We start from the raw sequence: 26943 nt of genomic DNA on the forward strand, positions 1-26943 counted from the left end.
CAGAGGGAGACATAGCTGCATTTATATTTAAACTGAAAGAAATGAAAACTGTTTACTAAGTTCTGTGTGTCCTTTGGTTACATAATGTAATTCTATGTACATTATGTGTAATTATGTGTTATTTGTAATGTGATGCTGGTAAATACTGCAATACTGCAGCTGAAGTAATGCAGCTGTATATTAACTAGGACTCCTATTTTAATCGCTGTCTTTCATCACCATCACAGACTGCTCATCCCTTTTGTACAACCCATGAGAGGAAAACAAAGAGAGCAGAGGCGGGAGCAGGAGTGGGAACAAAAGGGTGAGGCAGAGATATGACTGCCTCCCATTTGCCCTTCACATGTACGGAGGTTAGGCAGCGAAAAGAAAACACACCTCATGAACAATGACATCTTAGCAACACTACCACAAAGTAGGATCATAATAGTGTTTTAAATTATAAATACTTACTGTATTTCGAGCAGTGGAGGAAAACTGCACTGACAAGATGAAGCTCACCAAAATATTTCTGGTTTGTGCAGCTGTTTCTATTTCATCATGGCTGCCTGTAACCTCTGCTAATTAGTAAAAAAAAACAAAAAACAAATGGACGCTGTGCAGTGGTAATGCATACAAAACATTAAAAAAGCACGACATAACTGCCATTGCCATTTGCTTACAACAAACACATATAAAGGACATATTAATTACTTTTGTATTTCATTCACATGAACACGTAGCAAATATTGTTTTTAGTCGGCTGGTGCACCACTTTTTCCAGACTGAAATATCCCAACAACTATAAAGAGAATTATCAACTTTTGTGCAGACATTCATGATGTCCAGATGATGAATCCTCCTGACCTTTCCTCTAGCGCCACCATGAGGTTCACTTTTGGGGTTTTGATTAAAAAAGTCTCAACAACAATTAAATGGATTCTATTCTATTTCTTTCTATTTTATTTATTTCTCCAATACTTTGGTTTGTACAGAAGCATAATGAAAATAATATTTGCCCTGTTTTTCGGAATTAACAAGGTTATTACTTTAGAGAAATGTTTTCATGGATAAAAAAAATCTGCTCTTGTTTTTCTGAGTTTTTGTTTTTTTTCTGAGATACTCGTGTCTAAGTCATATATGGTGTTGTTATTAGTTTGCCGACTTTGCAGTTGTTTAGCTGTAAAGTTCATTCTGATGTGCTGGACGTTGCGGTGTTTCTCCAGGATCAGTTGAACCGATATGGCACACTTCACGGATATAAGATGATGCATCTAAAATGCATTTAGGCTGAATTTATTTTTCCCATAAAAAACTTTACTTAAAATTCTGAGATGAAAATTTAATTAACTCGGAAAAACAAGAGCAGATTTATATTTATTACATTTTTATAAATATTTCCCTTGAAAACCTTTCTTTAAATTTGGAGATAATAACTCTTACAGAAAAAAAGCAGATTTTTGCCTTACACTATGACCACATACCTTAAAAACTAAAAACATTCCCTCATGCCATTTTGTGTTAAGTTTAAATTTGCAAATGTTAGCATGCCAGCACACAAACTAAGATGGTGACAAGGTAAACATTATATCTGCTTAACATCAGCATGTTACCATTGTCAATGTGAGCATGTTAGCATGCTGACGTTAGTGTTTAGGTCAAAGCCCAGCTGTGCTTATAGCAGTATTCTTCATCTTTTTCTACTAAATGGACGACACCAGCGGTTAAATCCATTCTGTTAAAGGGCTTTATTGACAGTAACCCCAGTGACCTTTCAGAGGTGTTTTCAATGTTTTGCCATGAATTGTTAACATCCTTGTGTGTACCACTTTAATAAAGTGGTACACTTCAATAATTTGTGCCAATCAGAAAGCTGACAACTGTCTTCATTCTTTGCCAATGTATCAAAATTCTGAGACGTAAGTGTATGAAGTGGTGAATGGCTCACTGCAGACACACTTCCCAGACAGTGCATATTAATTGTCATTGGCCTAAAGCATGCAATGTTGAGAAATCTATGCTCTGCTTCATCAGTTCTAGGGTGATGGTGTATAAATGATTGTGTTGGATCCTTTGCAATACTGAGAACATTTTGATGACAGTTGGACAGCAGTACAGTGATGATGATTCTCTTAGCCTTTTAAAACCAGACTAGTGAATGAAAATGTAGATCCAGTCTGAGATATTGTTTGTTACAAAACGTGCTTATCCCGACATATAACTCCAGTCTGTTAGGAAACAAACTCCACACTAATGTACCAGTTATATCATGGACTTTCTCAAAAGTATGATTGGACATTGTCATTTTACAAAAAAAACATTCAAGTTAACCACAAAGTAGAGACTTTGATTTTATGTTAGTGTTTTAGATAAGTGGTTTTAGAAGAGAATTTGCCTCTTCGGGGGATTCAATATTTCAAACTGAAGCATAAGCCTGAATCCTGCAGTGTCTCCAGGGCCGCTTCACATTGGAGGTTTATGCTGCTGTACAGTTTATGATGAGCGAACTTACAAGAGACAAGTCCTTCTGAATGATCCTTCAACAACAGCATCAGTTAAATACCAACACAATGAACAAAGTGGAGAACGAGACAGACTGTTGAATTTTAAACCTGCTTATTATTTTGTTGTTTTTTAACCTATTATTGAAACAATATCCTGTGCAGAAAAACCTTCATGGTCCCAAACCATTTAAAGCCACTTCATATGCACTCATTATTAAAAATTAATGAGTCTTAATAAGAACATTTCTTCCGTTCCCTTCAAGTGCTGGGATTCTTGAAAAGCAAAGGGAGGACGCTAATGCTGTTATTGCACCTGCGTGGCTCCAGATGTTTCAGGTGGTAAGAATACAATGGAAGCCTTTTACAATGTATTTAAAGGGACACTCCACCAGTTTTACACATTAACAGCAGTTCACTCATCATGGCGAGTACTATTCAGCCTGTGGAAACAGTGTAAGAAGTCTTCTGTGACTGTGTTTCTAAATGATGAGAAAATAACTCTGAAAGTGTCATCACTTTTTCTTTTTCTCCTTTTGCATCACCAGGGAATTATTATGGCTCGTGAAAAAACAACAGTGACATTATGTAAACAAACTTGCATTTAAAGGGTGAAATTCTGGAATTTGGTAGTTATGATCAGGATTGATGGTTAAAGAAATTTCTTTTTTTATTAAAAATGTATTAACATTAATATTAATAAAAATGCATCAAAATCAATGTTGTTGCTTATCATGAAAGTTATGCTCGGGACTGACGCTGGATAAAACATTTAACAAAAGTGTAAAATAATATCGATATATTATTAGATGGCATTTTTGTGACAGACATTTTAGTCCACAGGACATCAAAGAGACTATTTTTAAAGGGATGCTCAAGGGTTAAGATAAATATTGTTTCATTTGTCTGTCTAAAGTCTGACCAAATTTATGAAGGTGCCATATTAAATCACTGGAGTGTCCCTTTAAGACACACAGCTGAGCTCATGGCATATTGTGAATGAAAACAAGGCTCAGGTTCATGACATTGTAATATGACAATCACAATGAAAATGTTATAACAATGTAAATAGTCATACAGCAGGGGCAGTCAGCTGAACTCTTTACAATCTATCAAATTAAACAAATTTATTGCATACACAAAGTCTGAATTTACTGTCGAGTTACCTGCCCAGTGGGTAAACTCAGAAACTTTCACCTTTTAACAATCAGTGCACATTTTTCACAAAGTTACCTTTTTCAGTGCTAAGTCATGTATAAAATCTATTTGCTTACTGACTGATGAATCGGATCAGGTGCAACAGAATGCAATAAAATTAAGAAACTACAAAGTTACAAGTCAACATGTTGGGTGAACTTTACTCGCAAGTCTTCCACATACAGATCAGACCAACATTTGGCACTCACTGGGTGCTAATTTCAGACCATGTGTGCATATACAGTACACGCACGCACGTACGCATACAAGGTGTATGACGTGTGTGTTTGGGAGCATCACTTTCCTCATCTCTTCTACAGGCCCACGTAAAAATCTAATCCTGTCCATATTTTAAAATCTGGACAAACAAATGGACATTTTCTCTACATTAGCAGCACTTTCACAGCCAAGGAGCAGACAGACGAGGCTGCAGCAATTTAAACTTCTAAAATAAGTACCACCCGCTCACTCTTGTATGAACTGTAGATGGGCAACATTTGGAAACAATGTAGACAGGCTTAGAGTTTTGATCATATTTTATGTCAGACTTTCAAACAGTGTGAGGCGTCTGTGTCGCAGTAAGTTCTGAGTCTCATACAACACATGTTCATATGTTTCTCTACGAGTACAGTTCCCAGTACAATTATTGCACACAGCAAATCAGACAATATCATGAATTTTCAAAAGGGAAGAATCATTTTGTGAAAACTTCATCTGCTACTAAATAGATCCCGCATCTACATTGTGTCGCAAAGTTTCCCGCGTATAATTAGCTTTATTCTACCCACCAGCCCATTAACAAAGCTGGATTCACAGACTAATCCAATTCAACTTGTTCTGCAGTCTATGTTTGAGTGGATTCAGACCATGTTCAAAAAAGGGGACAGGATGGGTTCATCTTTCAACTACCGATAGCATAGAATAACATACATATTGAGAGAAATTTATATATTAGCTTAGTATATATAATATACAAACAGTGTACATAGTCTCTGTGACAGTGGTGGACAGGATGAGAGGAGACAGAAAGGTAGGCAGGGTTGAGTCTCTGAAGTGTGTGTGTGTGTGTGTGTGTGTGTGTGTGTGTGTGTGTGTGTGTGTGTCACCCTTTTCACACCATGGTTCATCTGAACCAGGTCCTCTGCTTTGCTCTGCCGCCTGGGTTGACACTGTTCGGCTTCAGAATCACTGGGTAGACACAGTAACTATAGTAACTATGGGATAGAGTAGTATATGCGGGATATTAAAGTAATTAAAAGAAATCCCATGGTTTTACCCGATCACACCATCTGTCAGTGTAAAATCCAACATTTCACTTTTGATGACGTTGCAATGCAACAACCCTGTTTAGCAGTGGGCACAGAACTACAGCTGCAAACCCTGGACACGTGTGAACAAGTGACAAACGTGTACTGAATCGGGAATATTATTCTACTATGTGAATGCTCAAACGCAGGTTGAACCTGAGTCCTGTGTAAAACACAGGGTGTGGAACACCGTACGAGATGGAGAATGTGAGTGTGCCTGTACATCTTGGTGTGTACGGGGGAAGACTGGTGAGAAACAGTTGCACACCTGAAAGAGAAACAGACAAAGAGAAAGTCAGACTTCCATTAATGGACAGAAAGTCATGTTACTAACAACAAAAGTAGAGTCACCACAACTCCCACCCACCATGTTGTGTCACATTGTTCTGCTGTACTGTATGCCGGTCTTGGAGGCGATGTTGGACCAGGGGAGCAGAGAGCGCAGCAGGGACTGGGCCTGCCGGTACAGCCTCTGAGGGATGGAGCAGGGGCTCAGGCTGGCCAGGGTTGAACCGATGTGCTGGATATAGTCAGTGGGACCGGACATTAAGGAGAAAATACAGCATTTACGTTTGGTTTTATGTACTTGATATGTTACTGTGATGGCCTGAACTTACAAAGATCTGTGCATCGAGATGCTGTAAAGTAAAGTTCTGGTCTAAAGGCCTTTTTAATTCACAACATATCATTGCAGATTGTTTTTTGTTGTCATGAATACTTTTACACAGAGAGTAAATATTATGCGGTGAACAAACGTTATTTTTTTGGGTCTTGGGTTTTGAAAGGTTGATTTTTCTGAGCTTTCGCACTGCAAATAAAGGAATCAACCAATCATGTTGTGCGGAACAGACGTCACGTCAAACGTACACTATAGTAGCACCGATACTTCAAGGATTATGAAACAATGACACGGAGGCTCCATAGTCCGAACCAAATTCCTTATTCCTTTCAACCTTGAAAAAGGCAGCGAATACCAGATCCTTCTGTTCTTACCTTTCACAATAAAAGCCCTAGATTTATATACACTGTGTAACTGTTTACTAGAGGAAACTTAAATTCACTCAGAGCATTTAGCTAAAAGGAAACTCGAGAAATAGACTGATGTCGAATTCATATTTAATATATATAAGTGTTGCAACCGCTGCAAATTCACATCGCTGCTGGTATGAATAGTTTAGATGCTTTCCGGTCGTCCATTTGTCACGTAAAGGAGTAAAATATAAAAACAATCTGACTACTAAATAATAGTGACCAAGTGTCTTCTTTTCCTGCTTCCACCAAAGGATATAATATTGTCCAGGGTGGATGACCCCCATTGATGTAGAGCACATATGTGAATCCATCTTTGAGGACGCCTCGTATAGAGTAGTAGTAGGGCAGATAGTGGTGCTGCCTGAAGTCCCGGTTCTCATAGAAGTGGATGGCAGTGTTGTTGGTGGTGAGGACGTGTAGGTAGATTGCCTTACAATGGTCCTGGGCTGTCGTTGATATGTGCTCCTTCAAACTGTCCAGCAGTAGGGAGCCTGATTGGTCGAAAAGAGAGAGAGCTCAATCAACAGGAACTAAATATAATATATATAATAATAGTAAAGTCATAACTGAAAGCTGGGGTTATTAAAGGTTACTTTTATGTAGTGCAGATTTAGATTTGAGTGCGTTATGACTCAGAGAATGAGTATGATTTGTTACGGAAATTAATACAATCAAGTTCTAAGGGTTAATTGGCTCCCTGAGCTGCGTGTCACAGCTCCTGCTGCAGCCGCTTTGTTGATACAGTAAGTGGGCCAAACTACAGTGAGCGACTTCCAGTTAGAAACCCTCTGGGTTAGGGTAAAGGATGGAGTTAGGTAGTGATTGTGTGTCAAAGGAATGAATGTATGTCAATGCAGTTTCCTCCAATATCAAAGATTGTGAGTGTAAGAGCTAGTGGGAAAGGTACCTATGCCATGTTTCCTGAAGTCTTTGACCACTCCCAGGCTGAGGATGTAGGCTACCTGTGTTTCCACGGGGAAACTGGAGGCCAGGATGTCTCCATCCTAACACACACACACACACACACACACACACACACACACACACACACACACACACACACACACACACACACACACACACACACACACACACACACACACACACACACACACACACACACACACACACACAGACACACAGACACACAGGAAAATTGCAGATTAAGACCCAGCACTCTCTATGAACATCTCACTATTCTGTTATTTTACCATCCACAAAAGATCTTGGAATAAAAACTATATTTGATTCAGTATTGAATTAAAAAAATTAAAAAGGATCTGTCAGTTTGGTCATTTGGTGACACTCTGAACATGCTCCCTCCCCCTCCCCAGTACACTGTCTTCATCTTTGCCTAGCAAATTACCCACAGGGAAGGCAGATCCCAAAATGCAAATACGCTTCCACGAGGAACAATAGTAAGAAGTGAGGAGCAGATTTCTGAAACCAGCCCAATGGAATACATTCATTTCCATTGTTTCATTACTGTACATTTCCTTTGCATCATTTACATACACAAGAAAAACTTATTTCTATCATGTTCATCATTGTCTATGCTCTTTTCTCATCACCCTGTTATCCCTTATGCCTTATTCTTGTGTAATGAGAGAGAGTCAGGGGCATCTAGTTCATCTAATTAGCAGACTAAAAACAGATTCTACAATGTGCAAGTGCTCCACTTTTCAACATTTCCAAATGGCAGCTGACAGAGCGGATAAACTGAACTAACCACACACACTCAGTGAGAGCATCTCTACCGAGTACAACTTCATAGACTTGTGTTGAGCACTGAACGTCGTACCTCTTTGTGTACTTTGGTCCGGCCTTTGATCTCGGCCACAATCATTCCCACGATGCCTCCTCTGAAGGTGGCAGCGAGGGAGAAGAACTTCTTGTTGGAGGTGATGTCCTGATACCATGAGTCTGGGTACCTGCGGTCATAGGTCAGAGGGATTAGAATTCATGCATGAGCAGGTATAGAAATCTGTCACCCATTCCTATAAAAGTTAGCAAAAATAATTGAATTCCTTACCGGGGTTGTAACCCCCGGACCGTGATGGTTCGTGTAACGAGTGCAGTGAGCATTTATCAAGGCAAATTAGAAGATAAATAGAATTTTGGATAGTCTGTTTACATTTTTTACCCTATAAAACGTATGTACAAATGTTCAATGACAATTAACAAATTCAGGTTTGGAGACGAATGCTTCAAACTGCAGCCCTAACAGGTGTTCCTATCACTGGATATGATTCTTACTCGATTGGGAACCAATCACCACAAAGCAGCTTGACATTCTCTATGTCATCGTGGCAAAGGAAGCGGAGCTGGACTTCACTGAGAGCTGTGGGAGGCACCACGTCACTCATTCACACCTGCAGGGACCAACAGAGAGCACAGGTTTGGGAGTCGGTGTTAGTAACTTTGACCTAAACAAACAATTAAGATAGTGACAGACCAACAGTATGTCCTAATTTGAGTGAAGAAAAAACAGGACATAGAAGAGCCTCTTGCATCCATTATAGTGTACGATTAAAGAGGCTAACATTCAGTGTCTGTGTATATATGTGTGTGTGTATCCACTTTAATGACTCAAGCACATTCCAGCATATATAACTCCATAACAAAAACACTTTTAAGAACAATAGTGATGTTAGATTTTGACAGACTCTTTTGAGGAACGAGTTAAATCTCAAGTGGGAGTGAATCCAAAATCCTGGTTCGGTATGGTGCATGCGAGAGCTTGTGGAATATATCAAACTCTCTGCTCACATAAATCCCCCAGCTGGAGCGATGTCCCCAAAAGAGTCGTTCATAAATTGGTTTGCTAGTGGCAGCGGGTGAATGACACGAACAGGGTTAGGAACTGATCTTCTCATCACTACAGAACAAGAAATGGAATTTAACCCGATAAAAGTTGCATAATTATTTATAGGCTGTAAAACAAAAACAGAAGTAAACAAGCAAACACACCATAAATTCACTGGTCTGAAATTCTGTTTAAAGTGGAACAACCCACAGACTACAAAATGTTTACTAATTACGGGTTCTTGCTGTGAAGAACAGCCACCATAGTCTGATGCCATCATCTATTTAGGTTATTATCTACACAAATAAATGATTGAAAACCTGCTGACATCAACTTGAAAACAGATACAACTGAGTCTGTAGAGAATACACTGTGTCCATCTCTTGTGATAGACCCTTGACATAATCCAGACTCAAACATAGAGATTATTTTATACACAACCAGTCTAAATTAAATGTGTCACTCAGTGTGTCTAGCTAACGAGCTGACAATCCACAACAAGTGTAATTGTATTATTGCTGACTGCATTAACCATTTACATGAGTCATTGAATGATCCCTCTAACTAGTATTGTAGGCTTGTATTCTCAGTGGTTAGTGACCCTGCTACTTCTTATATGCTTACACGTTTAAGCGTAATATCAAAATGATAACATACTAATCACTCAGTCACAACACAATATACTAAAAGGCAGTGACTTGGTAAAGTAAGCTCTTACAAGTATAACACCTGCCTGCTCATAAGCAACCAGGCTAACCTTAGTTACCGCTAGCTAACGTCTTGTTGCTAAGCTAACATACCTTGTTTCAACACTCGGACCGGAGGAAAGTCGAGGAGAATTATAATCCCTGGAGTATCTATCGATACTGTCACTACTCCGGACACAGCATGATAAAACACCAGTTTATCCCCGACTCACAAGGCTGTTTCATTACTGTGTCAATGCTACACAGGCTGCTAAGCTAGCCAGAGCTCTACCTGCTTAGATAACAGCTGGATGTTTTCTTCCTGTTTGTGGCCGCTACACGAATGACGTCACTCTGAAGCGTTTTCTTCTGCTGATTAGTCAGTTGGTATCAAACATGTTATGTGCTTTATCGCCACCTACTGGTCTAAATAAAGACTATACCCTCCCCACATCATACACCAATATGGAATAATAGATATATTACGGTATTATTGTCAATCATATTATATTTAAATACTTAAGCCATCCCCAACTCTATTCCTAAGTAAATGACTCATAACACATTATACTACTATCACCTCTTGTCTTCCACAACTTTTAGTTGGAGGTTTTGACTTTAATTAAGTCAAAATCCCAAACCAAATAATTTTGTTTAATAACATCTGGTCAGATAACTCTGCTGCTCTGTTCAAGAAGGGACAGAGCAGCTTTATTGGCTGAGGAGACTGAGGTCTTTTGGAGTGCAGGGGGCTCCTTAAGACCTTCTTTGACTCTGTGGTGACAGCAGCTATGTTTTATGGAGTGGTCTGCTGGGGCAGCAGCATCTCGGCTGCTGACAAGAAGAGACTGAACAGACTGGTGAAGAAGGCCAGCTCTGTCGTGGGGAGCCCTCTGGACACTGTGGAGGTGGTGGGAGACAGGAGAATGACAGCCAAGCTGTCCTCTCTATTGGACAACATGTCCCCCCCCCCTCCAGGACACTTTGTTGGCACTGTGCAGCTCCTTCAGTGACAAGCTGCTTCACTCGCGGTGTCTCACGGAGAGATACTGTAGGTCCTTTCTTCCTGCAGCGGTCAGACTGTACAATCACCACGGCCCCTGGTAGACCGCCACACCAACTATTCTGACAGTGTGCAATTACCAATGCCTTGTGCAATATTCACTCCTACACTTTTTTTCTCTCCAATGACTGTACTTATATTACTGTTACTGTATTTTTATTCTATTTAATTGTTACTTGTCACTTTACTCTCTTTGCTGTAACAACGAAAATTTCCTACTAACTACATTTCACAAATCTATTCTAAAGAATTATTATCAATGTTACAAATTAAATATAAAAAGTCAAAACTCCCAAAGCAAAACAAAATAAATAATGAAATGAAGTGCATCCATTGAATGAATTGAATAATTGTGTATTTTGTGATGATACTGAAACTACTGATCATTTATGTTGCCAATGTATGTATTCTGAAGCTTTATGGCTTAATGTACACAACTGGCTTTGCTATGGGCATAAATATATGTCACTAGAAACTGAATTTGAATCATTTATATATACATTTAAATAATTGGAACTGAACTGAATTCCAATAAACTTGAAATTGAGTTGAACTGAATTTGAGATTAACCAATTAATAATAATATAAATAATTCAAATTCATTTTCTAGTGACACATATTTCTGCCCATACTTTGCCTAAGGGTTAACTTCAAAATGTTTCTCAAAAGAACATTGTTTATAGACTTGTGATGAACTAAAGCGAAGATGAATATATAGTGAAGTATAAAACAATCCTTTCAATAATAACACAAAACAATTTACTTTGGTACTTAGTACAGTCTGGAGCTACTTCTATATTTCAGAACAAATGAAAGTCTTATGATGACACACATGTTATTATCAGGCATTAGTTTTGTGTAAATGTGGCTCAATACAGCAGAAAGTTTCCATCACACATTTCCTTCTTCATCTCTCTTTATCACATATTCACGCCACCTGGTGCCTTCTCACTGACACTTTGAGCACTGCAGGTAAAAATAGCCTCTGGTCGTCTGCACGCTTTAGTTCAAGAGCTGAGTGAGCTTCAACCAGTTGAAATACCAAAATAAAATAAAACTTTGTTTTTTAAATACAACTTATGATGCCAAGTTAATAATGTGATTGCATTGTAAATTTGATCATCTACATCTATGTATTTCTATATGAAAACATGTATAAAAAAAGAAGAAGAAAATAAAATGCTATTTTTCATGCATTCTAAACACAAGGAGCAAATATTGTGTGTTAGCAACGTGGCTAGAAAATGTCTTTAATCGGCGCTAATCTGCCTATGGAAAAACATGAATACTTTAAATCCAATATAGAACATGAGGTAGTGGTGCTCTTCAGCCTCTTGTGGCTGACATTTATTACAACAAAAAACAATTGTTAAAAAAAGAATCACCTGCCAAAATTCAACTTGGAAAGATTGTCCTGGCAAAAATTACTTTTTCAAAGACACAAATTGAAGTAATTTAGAAAGATTATCATGCAGCAAACTTATTTATCAAAGCAACTGGTTTCAATGTAACTGTGAAGCCCTGCGAATGGTTTCTGCAAACCAATGTCAGAGTTGGTTTTGACTGCCATGTTACCCCCTTACTACCCCATCCACAACACAATACCCCCCCCCCCTCCCTAGTCTGACCCAGTGGCATGCACTGACAGGTAAATAAAAACCTCAGGAGACACAGTATCGATGGTTCAATTCAAATTCAGTTTCTAGTGATACATATTTCTGCCCATACTTTGCCCAAAGATCAATTAAAAAAGCTTTTCTCAAAAGAACATTGTTTATGGACTTGATCTATAGCAAAGATGACTTTCTGGTTAATAACAAACTTATTATTGGGAAATGTTCTCGATACAAATCCAAGTAAATGAAGAGGAAATCTGGGTTTAGTGCATTTGAGTTTTTTTCTTATATGAAAGATCTTAAAGTCAGAAAAACAATTAAATGCAGTGGAGCTTTTTAGCATAACAGAAGAATATGATTAATAAAAAGCCCTAATTATTTTTCCTCTGTCTCTTTTTGTACACTATTGGGCTAATGCAAATATGTTTGTAAAATAAAAATAGAAGGATCTTTAAATATTATTGCTACATGAATTCGATTGTAGTTAAATTGTATCTACCTCTGAAAAAAATATTAATAACAACATAAGTATAAAACAATTATTTCACTAATAACATAAAACAATTTACTTTGGGACTTAGTACAGTCTGGAGCTACTTCTATATTTCAGAACAAATGAAAGTCTTATGATGACACACATGTTATTATCAGGCATTAGTTTTGTGTAAACGTGGCTCAATACAGCAGAAAGTTTCCATCACACATTTCCTTCTTCATCTCTCTTTATCACATATTCACGCCACCTGGTGCCTTCTCACTGACACTTTGAGCACTGCAGGTAAAAATAGCCTCTGGTCGTCTGCACGCTTTAGTTCAAGAGCTGAGTGAGCTTCAACCAGTTGAAATACCAAAATAAAATAAAACTTTGTTTTTTAAATACAACTTATGATGCCAAGTTAATAATGTGATTGCATTGTAAATTCAGTTGGTAAAGGTGCAGCTAATTTGAAATACCTTATACACTGCTGTACAACTTAATCTATAATAATACATCATATTTTATTTGATAATAATACTTTTGTGTCACATATCTGAATCTGTAAAGTAACTACTCGTAAATAAAAGTATCAAACAAATGTAGCGGAGTAAAAAGTAGAAGATTTGCTTCTGATCTGAAGTGAAGTAGAAGTATAAAGTAACATTAAATACTTACTGAAGTAAAAGTACAATTACACCGTATCTGCACATTGTACTACAGTAAAGGTACTTTGTTACTTTCCACCACTGTTAACAGGAAGCCTACCTCCGTTTCATTACTGCAGAAGTTCTTCTTCTTACAGTCTTGCTTTGGTGGCATCTCTCCAATTCTTTGGCATGTGTCAGAGAATTGGCACACGGCACAACACCTGCCCTCATATAGAGTTCAGGGGGCGTTACCTCTGCTGATAATAAACAATCTGCCTCACGCCTCCAATGTATGATCAAGTGGGATTCATCGTTCAGCTCACCTGGGTGAGAGCAGATCTGGATGGTTAAGAACGTTTAGTGCATCTGACTTCTCTTATTTTTTCTCTTAAAGTAATGCAACACAATGACTCCCAGTTCTCTCTACAGCTGATGCTGGAGGGCACAGTGACACATTGCTAACATGTTATACTTTAGCCTGTAAAAAACAGTGCACATATTTCTTTATATATAGAATAACAATGAAATACTTATTGGGTACATTATGGTAGGTACAAGAGAATAAAGGGGTAACAGATTTACCTAGAAACTAATTACACTACAAGTAATTATTAAGTAATTACACAAGACATACGGGACTAACAAGCTTAGCCTATACTGTATATCCATTTACAATAGATGTGTAATGAAAATGTGCCAAACTACGCGTTAGGAGTGTCTTTGCATCTTGGGTTTGAGGATGTTGTTACAAGTGAGCGTAGACTGGTGGATCTCTGATGTATCCACAAACACAAGTGAACAGCTGGTGTTCGTTCTGCAGGCTGTTTCTACGGAAGCCAGGATGTTTGTTTCTCACTTGCTTCTCAGGGCTTCCGTAGTTTACACATTGACATCTTATTAATGGTATTTATTGTGGTGATAGACTGCACAGTGTAATATGTGTTTACTGTGTATGTTTATGTGTGTAATATCACAACAAACAATGCTACATAAAACAGCTAGAGTACCCAATAATCACTTTTTTTATTCCCTTAAAAAGGGATAAACAAGAAACTGGAGTGGGTTTCTAAAACATTTCCAAAGCGTTGTCCTGATGGTCGTGTGCTGTCACTAACAGCTAAAACAGATATTACCTCAGTTGTCATTCCTGATGCATGCGTTTAAAAAAAGGTAAAATATATGAAATATGGACAAGTCAGTTGAGAATAGCTTGCAACACTATTCTTAGTATGTTGTCCAATAAAACTCAGTAAGGTATGTTTGTGAGTGAACGTATATATTTGGCTGCTAACTATGTTAAATCTGATGATATGACAGGACATAATAATAAGTATGAGTGCAGATATCTTGGGGACTTCTGGCCGGGTCGGCATGCAGCCAACTTATTTATCAAGGCAACTGGTTTCCATGTAACTGTGAAGTCCTGAGAATAGTTTCTGAAAACCAATGTCAGAGTCAGGTTTTGACTGCCCTTACTACTCCATCCACACAACCCCCCTCCCCCTCCCCAGTCTGACCCAGTTACATGCATTGACAGGTAAATAAAAACCTCAGGAGACACAGTATCGACGGTTCTGCTCACAAGTTGTGGTGAAGCCTTCAGGGATTCACACAAGTAAGCCTCTGTGCACGTCTTACTACAGGCCTTCTCCTTCCCCACAGCACCCACAGAAGCAGGTAGATATTCACCTCTGACTCTTCTTCACTGGAAAAACAGCAGACGCAGGCTGATCAATGATAAGTTGTAGACTTTTTGTTACAATTACAGTAATATGGATATACAACAACGCTAAAAACCTGTTTATTGTTGTTGAGAATTACAAGTTTCTTTAAAGGCAAAGACTGCATTTAATATTAACACACTCAAGCTGATGCCAGTATTTTACAACCTTTGCACCAAGAAACACCTCCAAACCAGTGTAACAGGATAATATATTCTCTTAATATTTGATGCCTCTGCAAAAAGCAGCACATGAAACGCTAAGTTGCCGACTTGCAGTTAGATAAAGTGTCGGGAATAGGGAACGTGTTGTCATGTGTGCAGCGGTGCAGGTGTTACGTCCGTCTCTGACTCCCACAGTATAACTATTACATGCTAACTGTCCATGTGCCATACAATCAAGATTTATGAGTATCAATTACTATAACTGTGATGTCTGCTCCACACCCCTAATTATATGTATGTTTGGATATCTGACCTCTTTGGCCCAGGATGCGTTTGGTGTGTGCTTTGGGTCTCTTTTTGGCCCTGCTGCATGTGTCTACCTGTCTGCTGCTGGGAGCCTTCAACATCAAGTCATTTGGAGACAAGAAATCTTCCAACACAACACTGATGAACATCATCAGCACGGTCTGAAACTGTACTTTGCATCCAATATTTATTTTTTCTTGTTTACTTGACTGCATAGTAGGATCAATTCTCTAAGTCTGATGTTAGGATGATCCTGTGTTTCTGACTTAAGAACAGGTGAAGAAAAGGTTTGCCCAGATAATCTTTCTAAGCTCACTCATTTTAGTGTGTTTGTGTTCTGATACTCATTTCGGCAACACAAGACGGAAGTGCACCACTCCCTAATACTTTACAATAATTACGATAAATCTTTAGCCAAAGGCAAGACGTTACAGTAGTGTTACATAACTTGCTAACACACAAAATTTGGACCTTATGTTTACAGTGCATGGGAAAATTAAAACTCACTTGACACATGAATGCTTTTATGATGCATTCACACGGGACAAAATGATCTGTAATGACACAAAGCTAATTTTTTGTGCAGCCTGATTACATATAAAGTTAATGCAATAATGCGAATAGACGGCAATTTGCGCCGGGCAAAGCGTAAGTGACGCGAGTAAACGGTAATGATGCTTCGGTCAAACTCGTCAAACAAATGACACAAGGTGACCATTTGCTTCGTGTCTGATGTGAACGCACTATAAGAACATGGGGTGCTGGTGCACTTCTGCCTCTTGTGGCCAAAATGTGTATTCCAACCACAGAAATATGTTCCTGAAAAAGAAAATTCTCCTGGCTACCTGCAAAAACACAAGGGCAAGGTGAACGGACACAGGAGGAACAAATCAACAATCACAGGGAGGGAAAACACACAGACAGGAAGTACAACTAGACACGACACAAGGGGGAGTGCACATTTAACAAATAAAACAGGATATAGAAAATCACGACCATGACATATACAGCTGTTTTACAGGAGTACTGCCTATGACCAGTGAACATTTAGTGTAAAACTGGTGGAGGGCTGCTACCTAAACATTAATAAACACAGATTACATCATTGTACTGGAAAAAGAGAGGTTTTATTGGTTCACCTCTTTGCTTGCTTTAGGAAAACCATACTTGAATCAAGTCGGCCACTAATATAATAAGACATCACTGCCACAAGAACTTAAATCACATATGTTTTGTTTTTTGCGTTTTTGTTTTTCAGATTGTCCATCGCTATGACATCATTCTGATCCAGGAGGTCAGAGACAGCGATCTGTCAGCAACCAAAAGACTTATGGAGCATGTCAACAAGTTAGTACCCAACACACACCTGATATAGAGTGTACACAGTTTTATTACAAACAGAATATTGTAGAACTTTGTATTAAGGTGGACAGCTCATGAACTCACATTTTAATGTAAGATAAACAAAATGATGCTCTTCGTCTATATATCTGTGTGTGTGTGTGTGTGTGTGTGTGTGTGTGTGTGTGTGTGTGTGTGTGTGTGTGTGTGTGTGTGTGTGTGTGTGTGTGTGTGTGTGTTCCCAGAGGTTCTTCTCAGTTCAGGTACAGTCACATCGTCAGTGAGCCCCTGGGTCGCAGCACCTATAAGGAGAGATACCTCTTCCTCTACAGGTACACACAATAGGACAAAAACAAAGCCATTACAAGGGTATCATGACCCCAGTGAGCAGAAACGGAAATATTTCTCTTTGAGAGGTTTTATTTATTTTATCTTTCCTTCAAGAAATATTATGGTATTGTTGAAATTGTATTTTTATATCTATTTTTAATTAATTATTGTACTTATTTTGTTAATATCATTATTGCTTTTATATTTATATCTCTCTTTTTTTTTACCTCTTTATTTATTTGTTATTATTATTAGTTTATTTTCACTTTCACACAAGTCTTTTTTTTTATCACTATGTCTCTATCCCTGTGTACATTTTTAACTGTCCATAAATGGGCATTAAAACTTAAAAATGTAACTGCTGTTCCTTATATGCCCTGAACATTTGAATAAAGTTAACAGTGAAAAGAAGAATAGAAAATGCTCCGGTAATGTTGTGAATAGCTGACTGTGAAAGTTGATGAACTTGACCTACTGTTTGAAAACATCTTCAAAAGTAAAGTTTTACAGGAAATGACATCTTTCCTCTTCAGGGAGCAGACTGTGTCCGTGGCTAAGAACTTCACCTACGATGACGGCTGTGAGTCCTGCGGGACAGACGCCTTCAGCAGAGAGCCCTTCGTCGTCATGTTCACCTCCAAACTGACCGGTACAGAGTGATGCTGCTCTTGCACTGTCAGACACCAGAGATGTAGTTGGTCTCATTCAGTAGCAGAGAACTAAGCAACAGACTTGTGTCGGATGAGATTCTGAGTTCATGAAGTTTGTTGGACCCAAACTCTATAATTTGCTTCAGTTTAATTCTTTGTGCCATATTTATGTCAGCCAAACAACTTAGTCCTTAAGGCTTAATTGTTCTTATAGGACTTATGTCTGTCATATCCAAAACTCTCAACTTGTCTCTTACATTTCTGTCTTCATTCACTCATTCTCCTTCCTGTTTTGCAGCTGTGAGGGACTTTGTTCTGATCCCGCAGCACACCTCTCCAGACTCCGCCGTGAAGGAAGTGAATGCTCTCTATGACGTGGTGGCTGATGTCCGCGCCCGCTGGAAAACCAATGTGAATACTCTACAGCTGCAGAAACACACAAATCCATTATTGGGCAAAATTGTGTAAAAAGACATTCCCCTCTCCCTGCAGGACATCATGCTGCTGGGCGACTTCAACACAGGCTGCACTTATGTATCCGGCTCCGACTGGCAACAGATTCGTCTCTTCACTGACAAGAGTTTCCACTGGCTGATCACCGACGAGGCCGACACTACGGTGTCACACACTAACTGCCCTTACGACAGGTGGACAAACACGCAGATACTTGCATAGAAACTTGCATCCACATATGAATAGACTTTTAATTCCACCCTCTTCCTGTATTTGCAGGATTGTGGTCACCACTGACATGATGCAGGGAGTGGTGCACGGCAGCGCTGAGGTCTACGACTACATGGTGGACTTGAATCTCAGTCACAGTCTGGTAAAAAACAACTTGAGCTTTAATTCTCCTCTATAATATAGTTAACTTCAGTAGCAAGGTACAACCATGTCTATACAAAGTCTAAAGGTCTATAAACAGCAACTTAACATCTATTGAAGATATTGCTTTTGCTTGTTCTCCAGAAGTTTGTTTTCACGCGCAGCAGTGATGTAGAAGTGTACTGAGGGCGTGCACGGTGCACGGTGACATCACTGTTGGGTGAGGTTAAAGGGGCAACAGGCTCTGAACAAGGAGGTGTCAAATTCTTTCTTTTTACTCTTTAAGAATAGTTGTAAATGTTGGGAAATACGCTTAGTCTTTTTGCTTTCTGGTGGAGAGTTACGCTGGAAACAAACCAAGCAGTGGAAAAGTGCAACCTGCGGCGAGCTTCCCTGCATCTATTTGATGGCCAGATAATACCCACAACCAATCAGTAAACAGAGTCCTGTGTTGAACTATGTTGCAAAGAGTTTCTTTCCGCCTGAAACACATAAACCAGCTCCCGACCTCAGACAAATGTAATTACTGCAGTGATTGGCACTAATGTCCGGCGTTAGATTGATACCACTCTCATGTTTGTACAGTCAATACAAAGCTACTGCAAGCAGCCTGTTAGCTTAGCCTGGCTCTGTCCAGAGGGAACTAAGTCCACCTACAGCTCACTTACAGGACTGTCTCAGAAAATTAGAATATTGTGATAAAGTTCTTTATTTTCTGTAATGCAATTAAAAAAACAAAAATGTCATACATTCTGGATTCATTACAAATCAACTGAAATATTGCAAGCCTTTTATTATTTTAATATTGCTGATTATGGCATACAGCTTAAGAAAACTCAAATATCCTATCTCTAAATATTAGAATATCATGAAAAAGTATACTAGTAGGGTGTTCAATGAATCACTTGAATCGTCTAATTAACTCGAAACACCTGCAAGGGTTTCCTGAGCCTTGAAAAACACTCAGCTTGGCTCAGTAAACTAAATCACAAGTATGGGGAAGACTGCTGATCTGACTGCTGTCCAGAGGACCATCATTGACACCCTCCATCAGGAGGGTAAGACACAAAAAGAAATGTCTCAAAGAGCAAGCTGTTCACAGAGTGCAGTTTCAAAGCACATCCACAAAAAGTCTGTTGGAAGGGGGAAATGTGGCAGGAAACGCTGCACAACCAAGAGAGATGACCGCAGCCTTAACAGCATTGTGAAGAAGAGTCGCTTCCAGAATTTGGGGGAGCTTCAAAGACAGTGGACTGAAGCTGGAGTCCAGGTATCAAAAGCCACTGTTCACAGACGTGTCCGGGAAATGGGCTACAATAGCCGTATTCCCATGGTCAAGCCACTTCTGAACTCAAGACAACGGAAGAAGCGTCTGACTTGGGCTATGGAAAAGAAGCACTGGACAGTTGCAGAGTGGTCCAAAGTCCTCTTTTCAGACGAAAGCAAGTTTTGTATTTCATTTGGAAGTCAAGGCGCCAGAGTCTGGAGAAAGGCTGGAGAGGAGCAAAATCCAAGTTGCTTGAAATCCAGTGTGAAGTTCCCACAGTCAGCGATGGTTTGGGGAGCCATGTCAGCTGCTGGTGTTGGTCCACTGTGTTTCATCAAGCCCAGAGTAAATGCAGCTGTGTACCAAGAGATTTTAGAGCACTACATGCTTCCGTCTGCTGAAAAGCTCTATGGAGATGAGGAATTCATTTTCCAGCATGATCTGGCACCTGCCCACAGTGCCAAAACCACCAGTAACTGGTGTACTGACCATGGCATTACTGTCCTCGATTGGCCTGCCAATTCCCCTGACCTGAACCCCATAGAGAATATGTGGGGTATTGTGAAGAAGAAGCTGAAAGACACCAGACCCAACAATGCTAATGAGCTAAAGGCCGCTATTGAAGCATCCTGGGCATCCATAACACCTCAGCAATGCCACAGGCTGATTGCCTCCATGCCACGCCGCATTGATGCAGTAATCCGTGCAAAAGGATTCCCAACCAAGTACTGAGTGCATTAATGGACATTTTCAAATGTTTGATTTTGTTTTGCTGTTATAAATCCTTTTTTTTTACTTGGTCTGAGGAACTATTCAAATTTTTTGAGATAGGATTTTTGAGTTTTCTTAAGCTGTAAGCCATAATCAGCAATATTAAAATAATAAAAGGCTTGCAATATTTCAGTTGATTTGTAATGAATCCAGAATGCATGACATTTTTGTTTTTTTAATTGCATTACAGAAAATAAAGAACTTTATCACAATATTCTAATTTTCTGAGACAGTCCTGTACTCATCTAGTTTGTGTAAAGAAAAAAAGGACATGATTGATCCTAGACAAGAAAAAGTCCCAAAAAAAGCCTCAAAAAAGTCATATTTGATCAGTTGTTGCTTTGTTTGTTTACTATTTTTTAAAGAATACCCTAGCAAGAATAAAACATATTAGTGTGCTTTGGAAAATTAGCAGTTTTGGTTGATGGGCTAAACAAGCAAAAGCACCAGTATACTTAGTATAATAAAACATATTGTACAGGGAAAACACCTATTTTCTGTTTAACCAAGGCAATCTTCTGTTTTACAGCACATTGAGCCGCAGGCAAACCTTCTGCAATGTTTTCCCTCTCTATTCTCTCAGGCGTTGGCTGTCAGTGACCATTTCCCTGTGGAGGTGAGGCTGATTGGCCAGACTGCTGCTGCTGCTGCCTGAGGCAGGACTCCCAGAGCCGCTGCAGACCTTCAGGCTGGATCTGAATTAGGATTACTCAGTGGGGGAACTCTCTGCAACCATGCAGCATTTAAAAGACCACAATAAACAGATCTGCTAAATTATTTCATTGCAAACTTGCTTCTTGGAACATAAAAATTGGAAAGTGAAGTCTCTTATTGAAGTGTGTAAAAGGTGAGGTGCATGAAAAAAGCCCCTTGTAAGCATTAACTAAGAGATCTTTAAAAATATCATTTGGAAGCCTTTTACTAAAGGGTGTTATCCAGAGACAATGATTCTCATTTTTTCAATGTTTGAAGCAGTACAAACAAAAGTCCATACACTTAATTTTATAAAATGGCACATAACTTTCAGTGGCAGGAATTAATTTCAAAAACTTTGCACATAAAGCTGAAGTCATCTGTCAAATCATGACACCAGCAGGAGTTATAGTATGTCTGTCTCTGTTGCCTTCAAACCCTAAGTTAGACTTCATTACCTCTGCAAAGCTGTTTCTGTCTGTTTATCAGCAGGGTTAGGATAAACTATAGGCCCATGTTTCATGAAACTTAGTGGAAGGGTGAAGCATGGGCTAAGGAACAAAATAAATACATTTCAAAACAGATCTGAATCATGGGGTGAATACACACATTATCTTCCACTTATGGAAACGGCCTCGGAGGAGGTCTGCACTCCGAGTGCCCTTCTAGTTTCTCAATAAACTATTGAGATAAAGTACTGACAAAAATTAGGGACAATGTGATTTTGACGCCTTCACGTCATTCTTTAATAACATCGATCAATCCTCTGATCACATAAAAACATCCATTTAAAAAGTCACTAATGTATTGTTAATAAATCTGTTAGAGATCTCAAAGGCTTCACCCACTGTAGGTGCACCTAGGGTTACTTCCATTACTTGTTATGGTTCTTGAAGTAAGGCACGTGGTAGAGACCTGTCTGGGGCAATAACTGACTGTTTGCTAAATAAATGTTGAGGCTGTTTTCCAGGTGCTAATAGCCCCTGGGCCAAGCAGGGCTACCTGTGGGCTGAGGAGGAGTTACTCTCTTTACACTAGCTGGCTCAACGATGGTGGAAAAGCAGGTATTGCTGTTACTTTAACCAAAGTACTTCAACATTTGAATAGAAAACATTTATTGTCACTGAATCGCACCGTTATGAAGGTGAAGTGCAGAGAGCTATAGTCAAGAATCTTAGCAGAGTTGACACCGATGAACATATGACACTGAAAGCAGATGAGTTTTCAACTACTGTCATAAAGTCCCCCTAAATCGCATATGCGTGTCATTTCATAGGTTTCCCTCTCTCCTCTAGGCCCTTCTTTTTTTAAGCATCTCCATATACATGCCGAGCGACTTCTGAATGGAGTCTTTGGTGATGAAGTTGACAAAGTATTGGATGTCGACCTCTCTGTTGGACGTGAGCTTGTCGATGGTCTGCTTCCTCATCATGGACTTGGTGATCTGTCTGGCATGGTCTGCAAAGTGAAGAGATGCATAGTTAGCTCACCGACTCCACAAGTGGAGTGAAGTTGGTTGGTACTTGATTAGTAGCATCAATAGGAGACATCGACCTGAGTCTCATATGTAAGACTAACGACAATGACGACAATGTGCGGGTCTAGATTAAGCTTCACAGATGGAAGAGTATACACATTTAGCTGGACTGGCCAGTTCACTGATCATGTCTGCTATAACACAGACCTCCGGTTTTTAAGGCTACAATATACCTGGAATAGCCAACCACTTGGTCATGTTCTGAGTGGCTGTGGTCAAGACTTGGTCTTCAGGTACCAGCTGGTCCACCAGTCCTATGGTCAGGGCCTCTGAAGGCTTGTAGAGCAGCCCCAACTGCAGAGCCATCTCTGTGACACGTTGGCCCACTGTGTTCATCATGGTGTCCTTAAACCTGCAGACAGCAATTGCTTACTACAGTCAATCAGGTGAAACAGTGCAGGGGATCAGCAGAGTTGTTCGATTTCCTCTACATACCAACACCATCGTCATGATCATCACCATGAACAAGGTCTGAAATTAGCACCCGCCACACGCAGGTATTTTGTTTGGTAATTGTTGGCAGTGGCAGGTTAAAATCATCAGGCCATACGCCATTTTGGCAGACAGGGAAAATAATGCATAACAGAAAGACACGTTCTGTGAAGTTAGCGTATTATTGGTTAGAAGTACACATTGGAATTTATAAATACTGCATCTCCTCAAGACCCAAGTAAAATTCCCGTCTTGCTTCAAAACGTTACAACGGTGCATAACTGTTTGTTTTCCAGGCTTAATATATTCTCTGGAATTAATTCAATTGTATTGAAAGAATATTCTTGCACACAGGTGAAACCCAGAAACCCACGTTGTAATTCTTACACTGGAATTATCCATGTTATTGTGGAAACATGTTGAATATTGAACGACTTCATTTTTTACATTACGTCTAAATGACCTAAACGGTATTCCCTTAATTAGCTTTCAATAGGGGCAGATAACATTTCTGAGTGGCAGACAAAAGAAATATACAAAGTATTTGCCCGTCTCAGTGGCAGGAAGTGAAAAAGTTATTTTCAGACCCGGATCATGAACATAACCAAACCTGTCTGCTGTCATACTTATAATTCCTCACCAAAAAGGTGCTACGATGCCCAACTGTGTCTCATTAAGGCCGATTCCATAACGAGGGTTGTCGGCCATGATCCTGTAGTCACACGTTAACGCCATCAGACAGCCACCTGCAGGACTGGAACCCTGTGGAAGGAGTGACGCGGGCGGGTTAGGAGCAAACTGCAAGACGATTGCTTTTATAATGTTTCTGCTGATGATGTTTGAGTCATACTTCCACCACAGTGACTATCAGTGGGTGGTGTTTATACGTACGTTGATTGCAGCTATAGTGACCATGTTGGAGCTATAGAGTTTCAGCCACATCTCCTGAACAGCTCTCCAGAACTCTCCACAATGCTCTGGACTCTTCCCGTACATCTCCATGATATCCAGGCCGGCTGAGAACACCTTGGGCTGGCTCTGGATTGAAACAACACATTCAGGGTAAACTATCGAATTTGTTCTGCAACATTTTTAAATGATCACACAGCAGTGTAAAAACTAGCCACACTGATTACATAACATTCTAAAACATTAAAGAGAATTTCCTCTATTTGAAATGTTTAGCAATAGTGTTTTCATAATGCACTTTAACTTTCTTGTAATGCAAACACAAAGCCGAAAGATGCATCTTAAATCTCCTGCACAAAGTCTGCTGCTTTAAACCATGAAGTCCTACTGTACCGAGGTGATGATGAGGCCTCGGCAGCGCTTATCCATCTCCAGCTTCTCCACACTGATGCACAACTCCGTGAGGAAATCTAAACTGAGGCTGTTGACCGGTGGACTTTGCATGTGCATCACAGCCACACCTACAGAGAGACAGAGATGCTGATCTATAACCTCAATATTAGGGCTGTATGTCTTTTGTTTTTTTACATTCAAAGCTTCTATTGAGATTTTCGAATGAAGCTTTGAATGTCACATCACCCTCAAACAAATGGGAATTTTTTTATTTTTTCTATTGTGGTTATATAAATGTAATTTATGCTGCAGTTAGATTGCTAGATTGAGGGCGAGCTATTTGGTACAATTTTGGCCGTTGTTCTCCCGGTCATTAAAGAGACAGGAAAAAAGTAGCTCCAGAATTTTCAACACATACAGAAGATGTGCTGATTTGTTGACAAAATGTTTACCCGTGCTTTGGTCAAAATCCACTTTGATTTTAGGAGAGGTGGAGTTGTTCCTCAGCTGAGCGACGAGGACAGGAGACACACACACTCTGCCATGACTGCTGCAGGAGGACCACTGGGAAAGAAGACCTGCGCACACACACACACGCACAGTAAGAAAATCAAACATTTAGTTAGGGATTAGGTCGGCTTTAAAAGCCTGGCAGCCGGGAGAGATTTGGTTCAGGTCATATTTTTGTGCGTGTGTGTGTGTGAGAGAGTGAGAGGTTGGTTAGAATGGGGGCAGTGGATTAGATTCGTATAACAATTCTATACATCCAATGTGTTTATGATTAAATTCTTTATAGAGCAAACAATTATTAACCAGCAATGTTTAACAAGATCACAAGTTCTGCTCTCAGCTTGATGCATTTAACTACAAAATGTATACATTTTTCTTCCAGGAGAGCATGCCCCCCGACACCCCTAGAGGGTGCTAGGTCCACCCACCATCGTCTCTCAAAATCCTCTGGAAAGTGTGAACATACGTACTTGTAATCTAATGACATAAAATACACGTTGAGGCGCGCGCTCCTGTACCACAACAAGCAGCACCACACCCATGACCTTGGCCGTTGTAACATTACTGTGCATCGCGGCCTCTCGTGAATTATTGCCTAACGTGCGATAACATCTTTATAAAGTGTAACAGAATACGGCACAATGAACTGTAAATTGTAGTTGTACAAGCTGACGTAAACTAAGAAGTTTAAGACGTATCATTAGTAACGCCACTTAAAGTCCTGCCGTGTCCTGTGACCTTTGTTCCAGTTTCTGTGGAGCACAGCTGAGTTACCAGCGACACAGCTAACACCAGGAGCCGAGACAGTAGCAGTTATATTTACGACATTTCGTTAAAATCATATGTGCATACACATGCAGAAATACCTGACAAGCCGCACTTGCTCCTCAAAGCAGCTCTCAATGCCATGGTGTCCTACTCTTGGATGGAGAAAGCAAACTGCTACTTGCACCCTCTTCAGCAGCCAGTGAAGTGTTGACCACAAGAGCTTCTTCTTCTGTAGTCTTTACAGCGGAGATGTTTTAACAGCATTACCGCCACCTTCTGCTTCGGAGAATGAACCAGAGACGAAATCTTAACCATTAATACTGTTGAAAATGTTACTACATGTTCCACCTAATACAGTCATTGACTAGTGTTTACACTGAGATCCTGAATTTTAATACAGCTAAATCCAGGCCAAAAGATTTGATCTTGAATTTAAAAAAAATATAATAATATATTCGAACTCAAAATAAGTTTATGAAAAGTTTTTTCAGGTTAAATATTATTTTTGATGTAGTTCTGTAATTCTTGTGTTTTACATTTGCAGATTTTAAGTTTTCAGATTCAGATCTTATTTATTTACAGTTTCAGACTTTTGGCCCTGATGTCGTGGGGGGCGAGGCTTCAGCTGAGAGGGGCGTAGAAATGTCAGTGACAGCAAAACAAAGAAGGCTGAGGACCTTCCTCAACCATGTTGCCTTCAGGAAATGTAGCTATGAGAAGTATGATTCAACACCATATACCTGTGATGCAATAATAAACTGACAGTGCACTGTACTATGTGGAAGTAGGAAACATCAATCCCCAAAGTGTTGCTGTTGAACTGCACAATCTTTCATAGTTTATTGTTCTTATATTGCTATTGATACCGAGTACGGTCTAAGAAAGCTTGCTAAACAAAACTCACTGTCACTGGTGTGAAGTGAAAAAAAGATCTGAATCTGAAAACATAAAATATGTCATGCATATGTCATGTGTCAAGAGTTTGTATTATGGTGTTTTTACATTTGAAGAGCT

General features: G+C 39.5%; 3 protein-coding genes across 4 annotated transcripts; 1 reads left to right on the forward strand and 2 right to left on the reverse strand.

The window, feature by feature from the left end:
* Positions 1 to 5111: 5111 nt before the first annotated feature.
* On the reverse strand, positions 5112 to 9877 carry naa60 (N-alpha-acetyltransferase 60, NatF catalytic subunit). Of its 2 annotated transcripts, none has more exons than XM_029437438.1 (7): positions 9623 to 9877; positions 8273 to 8388; positions 7818 to 7947; positions 6924 to 7020; positions 6273 to 6507; positions 5352 to 5517; positions 5112 to 5252 (listed from the first exon to the last, which is right to left on the reverse strand). In XM_029437438.1, the coding sequence occupies exons 2-6, from the start codon at positions 8380 to 8382 to the stop codon at positions 5361 to 5363; spliced, it is 729 nt and encodes a 242-aa protein (XP_029293298.1). In that variant the 5' UTR covers positions 8383 to 8388; positions 9623 to 9877; the 3' UTR covers positions 5112 to 5252; positions 5352 to 5360. The 2 variants fall into 2 exon arrangements, with proteins under 2 accessions (XP_029293298.1, XP_029293299.1); XM_029437439.1 differs by having other exon boundaries at positions 9801 to 9876.
* A 5647-nt stretch (positions 9878 to 15524) lies between these two features.
* On the forward strand, positions 15525 to 21865 carry dnase1 (deoxyribonuclease I). The gene is made up of 8 exons (XM_029438323.1): positions 15525 to 15662; positions 16762 to 16850; positions 17090 to 17176; positions 17708 to 17823; positions 18123 to 18235; positions 18317 to 18471; positions 18557 to 18650; positions 21271 to 21865. Exons 1-8 carry the CDS (start codon positions 15525 to 15527, stop codon positions 21340 to 21342), a joined length of 864 nt encoding a protein of 287 aa, XP_029294183.1. The 3' UTR covers positions 21343 to 21865.
* Positions 21866 to 22097: 232 nt separating this feature from the next.
* On the reverse strand, positions 22098 to 26070 carry eci1 (enoyl-CoA delta isomerase 1). The gene is made up of 7 exons (XM_029438322.1): positions 26028 to 26070; positions 25104 to 25229; positions 24652 to 24779; positions 24241 to 24387; positions 23990 to 24111; positions 23091 to 23269; positions 22098 to 22838 (listed from the first exon to the last, which is right to left on the reverse strand). The coding sequence occupies exons 1-7, from the start codon at positions 26068 to 26070 to the stop codon at positions 22672 to 22674; spliced, it is 912 nt and encodes a 303-aa protein (XP_029294182.1). The 3' UTR covers positions 22098 to 22671.
* Between the last annotated feature and the right edge of the window lie 873 nt (positions 26071 to 26943).

This window comes from Cottoperca gobio, chromosome 8 (assembly GCF_900634415.1).
Source record: "Cottoperca gobio chromosome 8, fCotGob3.1, whole genome shotgun sequence".
Taxonomy (NCBI): domain Eukaryota; kingdom Metazoa; phylum Chordata; class Actinopteri; order Perciformes; family Bovichtidae; genus Cottoperca; species Cottoperca gobio.